The sequence below is a fragment of the Bison bison genome, unplaced genomic scaffold (assembly GCF_000754665.1).
Source record: "Bison bison bison isolate TAMUID 2011002044 unplaced genomic scaffold, Bison_UMD1.0 scf7180017864239, whole genome shotgun sequence".
In the NCBI taxonomy this organism is placed as follows: Eukaryota; Metazoa; Chordata; class Mammalia; order Artiodactyla; family Bovidae; genus Bison; species Bison bison.
In genome coordinates, this window is record NW_011494811.1 from 5,037,128 (window position 1) to 5,047,962 (window position 10,835).

Genomic DNA, 10,835 nt, shown 5'->3' on the forward strand with positions numbered 1-10,835 from the left:
CAAATCTTTTTTTTTTTTTTCTCTTGAAAGCTCACGTTCCACAGGGAAAAAAATCATTTGAGGATTACATCAAATAAAAACGATTTTATTTTGAGAGCCTAAAAAGGATACTTCCAATACAACTTTTTTTTTTTTAACTTTTTATTTTGTATTGGGGTATAGTCGATTAACAATGCTGTGGTAATTTCAGGCGAACAGTGAAGGGACTCACTCTTACATATACATGTATCCATCTCCTCCAAACCCCCCTTTAAATAAAGAAATGAGATGATAACTCACATACATATCTGTGTACCCTCTGATAACCCAGATACATATTCCTCAAAAATGGCCAACGGTGGACAGCAGAGAACAAACAAAAGATAAAGGTGGGGGTGGGGATGAGAAAGAGGAGGCAGAAAAAAAGACAGGCCCAGACGGAAAGAAACGGACACAGGAGACAATGAAAAGGGGAGAAAGGGAGAATTGCGGGGTGCTAAACAGGCTCAGTGGTGAGTCTGTCCTAGGTGAGGGTTGCCAGACTAAAATACAGGATACCCAGTTAAATGTAAATTTCGATAAACACCAAATAATTTTTAGTATAAGTATGTCCATGCAACACTCAGAACATATTTAAATTAAAAGGTATTGTTTATCTGCAGTTTACACTTAACTGGGCATCTTCTTTCTATTAGCTAAATATGACAACCCTATTCTAGACAACCTGTTGTTCTCCTGAGTGTGTGATGCAAAAAAAGTTTACAATCTATTGTCATTCATTGAAGAAATAATAATATTAATAAAGGTACAGCTTACATTTTTTTCAACCTTCAAAATTTATGTTTAGGAAAGATGACTTCTATTCTCCCCTGGACTTCTATGGGGTTTTATAAGAAGTGAAAGAAAGACCTAGTTTAGAAATTAACTTCATGACCTACTAATACCATGAACCTAACGCTGACATTGAAAAGGCTCAAGTTGCAGCAAAGCTTTAAAAAACCTGTATTTGAGAGCAATGCTATTTATCAAGGACCCAGGTTTGAGCTAGCTGTGGGTTTCCGCCTCTGCCTTTTAGAATTTTAGCTTAACACTACTATTTTCCTTTCAGCAGTACCTCCGGGAGTGTATTTTGGCCATCAGGAAGAGTAATGCTAAAGTGAAGTAAAGGTTAAAGCTGGGGAGAAAGACTTGCTTTCAGAACAGAGGGAGTTATAGAATAAATAAAGTCTCAAGAGTATTCATTTCCCACCGCACTGGGCTTTCATCTGAATTTATAAGTGGAGCAAAATATTCACATGCAAACTTCTTTCTTAAAATACCTCAAGGAAATGTGAAAAGTTGGGGAGGGAGCTAGGGGACGGGGTAGGGGAGGAGAGAAAAGCAAGGGTGTCAGAATCAAGTGGTTTATCGCCAGTTCTGTTAAACCTCTTTTTTGATCACCAGCAGGTGTGATGGGAAACTCAGCTGAATTTAAAGATGGCTACATGCCTGAGCTCTCTTAAGATGGGTGACTGCCAAAGGCCAAGAACTGCTCTCTTGACTCTACAGAAACCCGGGCAGGGCTGCCGTATACTCTGGGTCAAACTGTCTTTTTACAACTGGTCTGGAAGTAAAACCCTTCAAATGTGACTCGTCTCTGGTGAGACCAAAAGGTAAAACTTCACCCAGGCTATAAAATGCTTTTCTCTTCTGTAAGACTAGGAGATGCAGTATGCTAAGCAGATGAGACTGACAACGCTAATGCTGCAACCTGGGCCTCAAGGGAATTTGCAAAGAGGGGTTGCTTGAAGTGTAACAAAGTCAGTATTAACAGAGGATTGTATTTTGCCAACCAAGTCGATCACACCACTGTGACGCAGCCAACCAGCACACAGGACAATTGATGGGGGAGGAGGAATTCTTGGCCAGGAGCAGTGGGGGAAAATAAAACGCTCCCTCTGCTTGGAAATGCTTGTAACAGAAGGGCCTGTACCCTGATTTGCTGGAAGGTGTGTCCAAAATTACATTCCATCCATTCTTTACCACAGGTTTGTGACATTCAATTCTTTTGAAACTAGAGGAAAAGGAACATTATCCAGGAACACTTTTAAGTACTTCAAGAAAAGCACCACCTTGTGCAATTGCCTGACTTGTTAAATTCCTTGTTCTAATCACCTGATTTATCTGTGATAGAAAATAAAAACAGAATTAGACAGCGATTGTGGAGGAAGTGGACAGTGGCCGTTTTTGGAATGGAGGCCCCTGTAGTTTACAGAGTGAAATGATAGTTACGGATGTTGCAGCAGAATACTGAATTTAATATGGTATAATCAAGGCTGCCAGTAATACACCCCAGTGTCATGAAGCATGGTGGGAAACACTAACAGATTTTTAAATGTTTTCATTTGATATTTAGGGGTAGTACATTTTGTCTAAGGGCCATAGAAAACCAATGGCTCCCTAAAGTTTCCTGAATTACCACCGTTTATGGGCTAGAGGCCTGGATGTGATTGGTGCCACCTACTGGGATAATTGTAGAATTACAAATCTGTCAACCTCTTGAAACTAGCATTTCTGTTGTTACTGAAAAAAGGAATGTTATGGGTATGATTCTTTATTGGGAGGATTATATATCAAACAGGTGATTGGCCTGGATCCAAATCACAGACTTTAGAGCTGGAAGAGTCATAAGAAATTATATACTGGAACACTGTCAATTACAGAATATTTTAGGAGGTGAGCTTTGGATATGGAGTCAGAAACCTGGCTTCTCTGAACCAGCTTCTTGTTCTATAATGCCTACCTCAAAGAGTCATCGTGAGGATTACACAAACTATATGTTTTCAACTTGCTCTATACTGTGTTATGGTTGTTTTAGATAAAGAAAAACACTGAAACAAAATGACTGGTCCAGGTCATATCACTGGTGAGCCTAAGAGTAAGGCCTGTAAGTCATGTATCTGAATTCAAATCCAGTGCTTTTACCCATTAAATTACTATTTCCCAAAATCTGATGATGAGATGATTTTATGAGGCAACTGCAATAAATTTAGGAGGTGCTGGAACACAGCATTAAATATTATAAATCATAGTGAGATAACTATCCCCTTTACGATTCTTTCAAAGTTGAAACCCTGATGGCATCAAGAAGAAAAGTTTCAATCTGGTGGTTTTCTTTAAAACTGTTTTCATCTTGCTAAAGCTAAAGCTCCAGTACTTTGGCCACCTGATGCGAAGAGTTGACTCATTGGAAAAGACTCTGATGCTGGGAGGGATTGGGGGCAGGAGGAGAAGGGGACAACAGAGGATGAGATGGCTGGATGGCATCACTGACTCGATGGAAGTGAGTGTGAGTGAACTCCCGGAGTTGATGATGGACAGGGAGGCCTGGCGTGCTGTGATTCATGGAGGTCGAAAAGAGTTGGACTCGACTGAGCGACTGAACTGAACTGAATCTCACTTCCTGCTGCTGCTGCTGCTGCAGCTGCTAAGTCGCTTCAGTTGTGTCCGACTCTGTGCGACCCCATAGACTGCAGCCCACCAGGGTCCCCCGTCCCTAGGATTCTCCAGGCAAGAACACTGGAGTGGGTTGCCATTTCCTTCTCCAATGCATGAAAGTGAAAAGTGAAAGTGAAGTCGCTTAGTCGTGTGCGACTCAGCCATCCCATGGACTGCAGCCTACCAGGCTCCACTGTCCATGGGATTTTCCAGGCAAGAGTACTGGAGTGGGGTGCCATTGCCTTCTCCAATCTCACTTCCTAATAAAGATAAAAGAGGCCTTAGGCTTCGGTATCTTGTTAGAATACTAAAATTTTATTTTCTGTATACTTATGATGTTTGGGCTTCCCTGGTGACTCAGACGGTAAGGCGTCTGCCTGCAGTGCAGGAGACCCAGGTTCCATCCCTGGGTTGGGAAGATCCCCTGCAGAAGGAAATGGCACCCCACTCCAGTACTCTTGCCTGCAAAATTCCACGGACTGAGGAGCCTAGTAGGCTACAGTCCATGGGGTCGCAAAGAGTCGGACACGACTGAGCAACTTCACTTTCACTTATGATGTTTACTTTTTATTATAGAAAACTATAGGCTTTTTTTTCATGTAAAACAGCAATACAATTTTATTTTCAAGGAAGGTATTTAAGAAGTTGAAGTGAATGTAAACAGAAAAATACTGAATAAACAATAAAAATACTGAATAAACAATAAAAAATAGTTCAAGTGACAGAAGTTGGGAAACACTGAGCACCCACCAAACCACCTCCCTATCATATCACTGTTGGTAATCATGGTGATGGTGGCTTAGTTCCTAAGTTGTGTCTGACTTTTGTGACCCCATGGATTCTAATCTGCCAGGCTCCTCTTACCATGGGCTTTCCCAGGTAAGAATACCTGAGTGGGCTGCCATTTCCCTCTCCAGGTTGGTAATCATATCTTAATATAATTACTTTAAAAATCCCTCATTGAAGAAAATTAGTATTTCTTTTGTTTTCTTTTCATTAATTAAACACTAGGCTATAAGTAGATCAATATAACCAAAATTTAGGACTTAGATTTCAGATCCACTTGGTCTCAAACAAACTCAAAGCTTTTCTATGCATGTGTTTTAGAAAATAAAACTGGCCTGCAATCAGTATCCCATGCATGTGCAATCCATAAATCAATAACACACAAGAAATGGGTGACACATTTACACATACCTGGGGCTACATGCACTTGTGGTAATTGAACAGTTTAGGGCCCTATCACTTAGTACTCCAGAAGCTTAAGAGGAGAGAAGAGAAAAGGAGATGTTGATCTCTGGGCTGTTCTAGTTCAGAGTTCAAAGATTCAGGGTTCTGAAAGCAAGGGGGGAAAAAAATCTTCTGAGGTGATCATGTTGAATGGAACCCTTCACTATTTATTGACTATTGACTTGATTTGAATCCAGAATGAAAGGATTTTTGGCTCCTTACTCTATGGATCACTTGAGATGACTTTCAGCTAATTTTAAATGAAATAAGACATGGATCTCTCACCCTCATCACCCTCCCCCTCCTCTATCTTTTTAATTCACATTTTAATGACTTTATACTGCTTCTGGTTGTATTCCAGATTCTTATTGGAGAGGAAAACCTCAAGCTTTCTGCTTTCCAATTCTTATCAAAACAAAAGTTAAAAGAAAAATATGGATGGAACACGGGCTGAAAGACAGGTAGATTCCTCCAGTCTCTAGATTTTCTAACTTTTAAATATGGATCAGTTCAGCTCAACAGAGTGCTATGGGCATGAACCAAATCCTCGTGAACTGATCCATCACTTACAAAAAAATTCAAATCAACAATCTCTTATCACACTGTGCCAAGGAGTAGATAAGAACCAGTCTTAGAAATTGAGATTCTGAATTTACCTTAGAAATATTGTTGAGGATGTTCGTTAACGTGACACATATTAGAGTGTCCTCTCCCCATGATGAGGATTGGAGGAGAAGTTTCTCTCATTTCAGTAAAAGTAAAAGCTGTATTTTTTCTGAGGGGTTGGTTTATTTTTATTTTATGGACACCATAAATCCATGTTTCCTTTTCTGGGAAATTCAGAATCAAGTTTGAAGCCTACCTGTACCAACTGTGTATTTCATTACACATTTTCATGTATTTACCTGGCTTCAACTTATTTTTAGTTTGCCTTGATTTAGTCATTTATTTAATCTTTGTGCTATAAATGATTTTATAACCTATTCAAGTCATTAGGGAATAAGATTGAGAAGAAATTAGAGACATACACATTAATATTGTTAAAACATTGGCATCCCTTAGCCATGATTTTTTTTATTGCATGTCTCTTTTTAAAAAATTACACAGATTCATAGATCCATGAAAATTTAAGTATCCTTTCTTCCTGCCCCTCAGAGACCATTCCTTCATTTTTTTGGAAAGATTTTTTTTTTAATGTGGACCATTTTAAAAGTCTTTATTGAATTTGTTACAATACTGCTTCTGTTTTATGTTTTGGGATTTTGGTCACAAGGACCAAAATCCTTGTGGCCAAATCCTTGGCTTCCCCACCAGGGATTGAATCTGCACAGCCTGCATCAGGACAGTGAAGTCTAAACCTGTGGGCTTTCTGGGAAGTCCCACTTCTTCATTTTCTTATAGTAAGCTATATGATTTCATCTAACAATGTCATAAATCCTTTGGGGTGGGGAAATGCTGAAACTCCCAAAGGAATATCTGCATTGGTGAAACTCACAACCATTGTCCGATGTCTCTTTGGTCTTCCATTCTGAAGTAGCAGAGTCTATTCCAATAAGGTTTGTGAGATTAAACTACTCTAATTCCTAGGAAAGGAGAGGCAGGGAGGAGAAAACTAATATTTTTTCAGGTGTCAATTCTGTATCTTCTACATATGCTAAGTACACAATGTATGACTTAGTCTTTACAAAGGAAAATTTTATTTCCTCCAGCAGAATCTTTATGTTGATATAAGAGCTTCAGTGTAATAATAATGATGATGATAGTGATAATCTTTATTAAAACACTGCTGACTGACTTACTGTGTGCCCGGCGTTGTGCTATCACTTTATAAGTAATGGACTCTCCAGTGGAAAACAAAACAAACCTCAAATTGTGCACCTATGATACTGTACTTACCTTGGGATCTGGGAAGATTCAAAAATTCTTGCTTTGGCTCAAAATTCTGCTGTATGTACAGAGATAACTTCAGATCATTGGCCTTCTGGTAGTTCTTCAAGGCTTCGATTCTCAGCTCAATCACTTTGCCATTAAAGTCATTCTACAAGAGAACATTTTTTCAAGAATACTCATATAGAGTTGTTCTCTAAATCCACTACTACCTGAATCCTTTTTACTCATAAGTCTTAAAATGATCCTATCACGCTCAGTCTGTAAACATGGGGAGAAAGTATTTGTGATTCTTCTCCCATTTCAAATAGAACAAAATCAAGACCGTAGGGGAAAAGTGCTATACCCAAGGTGGAGCTGGAGATAGATCTCTCCAACCATCTTCCCACAAAACATTTCTTTTAGCATGACAGCTGGTAATCCAGATGAGTGGATCAGGTTTAACATTAAGTAACTAAAAGCTTCTATATTGCATAGATGGAACTGTACCCCATGTCCAGCCTTGGAAGACTTTGTACCTGAATGATGTTGGCTTGTTCCTGATACCTGACCCATTCCATTTTCCTCTGTTTCTTTTCCTGGTGGGAGAAAGAGCCTCTGGTGACAAAGTAAATTGAGATCAGAAATCAGTTCTCTCAGTATGCTGCAAAGACTTTATAGCAAAATTATGGTGTCGTAGATTCACTAATATATTGGTTTCAACTGCATTAGTCCTCTTAATTGGCCCCACCTGTAAAACCTACTCTCTGAAAGCTGAAAGCTAAATGAATAGGATCCTTTTATATCAATGAATGGTTGCAAGAAGCATGATATCTCTAAATATACATTCCAAAACAAATTAACAAGTATTTTGACATCACATAGCTATTTCAAATTTGTCATTATTGGCATAGCTTTTCCTACTTTGCCCTAGCTATTATAATTTACAAGAAACTTGCAATGCCACTCTGACTCAAATGTAGCATCCCAAAGGAACCAGATCTCCCATAAAATTTTGTATCTGTTCAGGAGCACACCATAGTTTAGGCAGACTATTGCTACATTAAAGATTTCTAATCTCTCAGCTCTAAAAGTCACTACTTCCAGAAAGATCATACTACCTTCCTTATTTCCTTCCCTTTCTCTGCACACAATGTCTCCAGTTCATTCTTGGTCTTCCTAGACGATGAGGGGGTTTTGGGAGCCTGGGAGGAAAAAAGAGAGCTAAAGGACTAGGAGGTCCCAGGAAAGAAATATAATGTCTCAGCCAACAGTAAATCCAATATACCCTTAAGGCCCTGCTCCTACCTGTCTATCTACCCAAATTAGCCTGGATTGTCAACAGGCTGTTTCCATCTGTGTAGCATCAACAACTCTGAAATTCTAAGTACTATGCTGTCCACTTGCCTTTCCATCCTGTAAGTCTGTTTTGTTCTTTATTTGCAGTACTTTTTCTTCATCACTGAATTCTTCCGTGTTGAATGTCTGTAGAGAGGCATTTTGGCAAACATTTAAATTAGTGGGACTTTGTGAGGGAAGTGGAAAGCCAGTATGGGTCAACTGGAAAGCCAGCAAAACTGGTTTATTACTGCCACTTAGCAAACTCTCAGGGTCTGACATGAAAAGTGTACTACCAAAGGAGGTTCAGAATGAAGTGAGCCTTTCTATCTGGTCTCTTGAGTGTACTTTATAATAATAAAAACTATTAACTGAACCTTTATCATATGCCAATCACTATAGTAAGCTAATTACTCCTTTACTTATTTATACTATCACATTACAAACATTCTCATTTAATCCTAACATGGCTGTTTTTATCTCTGATCTACTTTATAGATCAGAAAACCAAGACTTAGGGAGGTTAAGACATTTGTTTAGGGTCACTCGAGTAGGGAAGTACGGAGCTGGAACTCGAACCAGATCTCTTGGACTCCTTAAATCTGTGTTCTTAACCATTAGGCAGATGATCTTGTCTCCCCATTTCTCATTGCCTAAAAATATCAGTAGGGTAAGCTTGGGTATATGGACATCCCTTACACAAAGTCTTTCGGGAGCTCTGGAGAAACTGGATTTTGACAGAGGAAGAATGCTGGCATATTTCTTGTTACTAGTATTCAAGAACTCAGGAACTAAAATTTCTCATAATTCGTAGAACTGATGTGTAGCTCCCACTAAGCACTAAGAGCAGACCTCAGTACAAGATACAGGCCTTGATAGTATTCCAGTTATTTGTGGAGAGGTGAGATGGGAAAAGCTGTCAGAGACACACTCACACCTGTGTATAGCACAAGACAATCTGCTATTCCGTCTCATAATATGTGAAAAAGCTCTTGAATCCCAAAGGCTAAGTGCATGAAGGGATTTCTATCCCTGCTTGGTTTCCCATCAAAAGGCCATAACATTTTTATATTAAACCATGCCTTGATTGTTGCAAAGTTGTAGGGGAACTAGAACTAGGTATTTATTCATTCAACTTCCATATGTTGATCATCTACTACGTGCCAAGCATTGTGCTACAATGCTAGGGATTCCAAGAAGAACAAAGCAATCAAGATAGTGGAGAAGCATGTATTTCCGAGCAGGCAGGGAGACAAGCAAATAAAATAATAATAACACACAAAAATAATAATGGACTTATAAAAAGTGCTATGGAAGACATGAACAGAATTGTATAATAGAAAGTAAGGGGTGGGGTGATGCCCTTTTTCAGATGGAGTAAATAAGGAGGGCTTCCCTGAGGAGGTAACGTTAAGCAGAGACCTGGAGGATGAGAACGAATCAGCTATAAGAAAACAGCATTACAGCCCAGGGATAAAGCAAAGGCAAAAGTTTTGAGCAGGGAAAGGTCTTGACATGTGGAGGCCAGTGTGGGAGGGGGGCACTTCTCTCAGAGGAGACTAGAAAGATGGCAGGAGGCAGCCTATGCCATAATAAGGAATAACTGTAAACGGTTTTCATAAGAAGAGCGACATGATGTAATAGTTTTAAAAATAAAGGTTAAAGAATGAATTGGAATAAGGCATGTGTGGAAACAGAGACATGAAAAAGTGAGGATGTGAACCAGAAAAAAGGGAATTTTCTCTTTTTCCAAGAGATCCTTAGAGGCACACACACATACCTTGTTCCACAGCATCTCCATTTCCTTCCGAAGCATCTTGTTTTTCCTTTCCTGTTGGAGGGGAAAATCCAAACAAACACAAATTTGTTTGTCTTATTAAAGTTAGAAGAAATTACAAATGGGGTGAACAGGGGGCAGCGGCATAATAAACCACAGAGGAAGGCAATAAATGAGCCTCGCCTCAAACCCAGGAACATGAGAGATGAGATTGATGATGATGATAAAAAAATAATAACAATTTGGAATAATAACTTTAATTATGGTAATTGTGGTATAATAATATAGTAATGAGTTCCTCACTCTTGCACTACTTCACATTTCCTGATCATATGACAGCTTCTCTGGGACTCAGACCCTTAATTTCTCATTTTTAAGATCCTTCATTGTTGATTTTTAAAAATCTTAAAGAATCTCTCACACTCTTCCCTTTTACTTTGGTATGTTCTATTTATTTTGAAATGTGAGGGGTTAATGTGCTTCTCCGGAGAAGGCAATGGCACCCCATTGCCCGTCACCCATGGGCTGACGTCTATGGGATTGCACAGAGTCGGACACGACTGAAGCGACTTAGCAGCAGCAGCAGCAACGTGCTTTTCATTGGAAAAGACCTGATGCTGGGAAGGATTGGGGGCAGGAGGAAAAGGGGACAACAGAGGATGAGATGGCTGGATGGCATTACCGACTTGATGGACATGAGTTTGGGTAAACTCCGGGAGTTGGTGATGGACAGGGAGGGCTGGCTGTGCTGTGATTCATGGAGGTCACAAAGAGTCCGACACGACTGAGTGACTGAACTGAACTGAACTGAACTGAAAGTGCTTCTACTCATTAATCTTTAGATGGAAAGTTTTTCTAAAAGTCAAAGAAATAGAATTTTTACTAGCTAGTCCTTATTCTTGGAGAAGGCAATGGCACCCCACTCCAGTACTCTTGCCTGGAAAATCCCACGGACGGAGGAGCCTGGTAGGCTGCAGTCCATGGGGTCGCTAAGAGTAGGACACAACTGAGCGACTTCACTTTCACTTTTCCTTTCATGCATTGGAGAAGGAAATGGCAACCCACTCCAGTGTTCTTGCCTGGAGAATCCCAGGGATGGGGGAGCCTGGTGGGCTGTCATCTATGGGGTCGCACAGAGTCAGATACGACTGAAACGACTTAGCAGCAG

The 10,835-nt window shown here is 39.8% G+C and overlaps 1 protein-coding gene across 1 annotated transcript in view; it reads right to left on the bottom strand.

Annotated features, from left to right (window-relative positions):
- The window catches only part of LOC104993466 (uncharacterized protein C14orf53 homolog), a 15,684-nt gene that overhangs the window by 753 nt on the left and 4,096 nt on the right, over nucleotides 1–10,835 (bottom strand). Inside the window, exons 5-9 of the mRNA XM_010846741.1 lie at nucleotides 9,671–9,721; nucleotides 7,960–8,037; nucleotides 7,674–7,757; nucleotides 7,092–7,151; nucleotides 6,583–6,724 (exon numbers count right to left, since the gene is read on the bottom strand). Coding sequence (XP_010845043.1) covers nucleotides 6,583–6,724; nucleotides 7,092–7,151; nucleotides 7,674–7,757; nucleotides 7,960–8,037; nucleotides 9,671–9,721 — 415 coding nt within the window. The remainder of the gene's footprint in view (nucleotides 1–6,582; nucleotides 6,725–7,091; nucleotides 7,152–7,673; nucleotides 7,758–7,959; nucleotides 8,038–9,670; nucleotides 9,722–10,835) is intronic.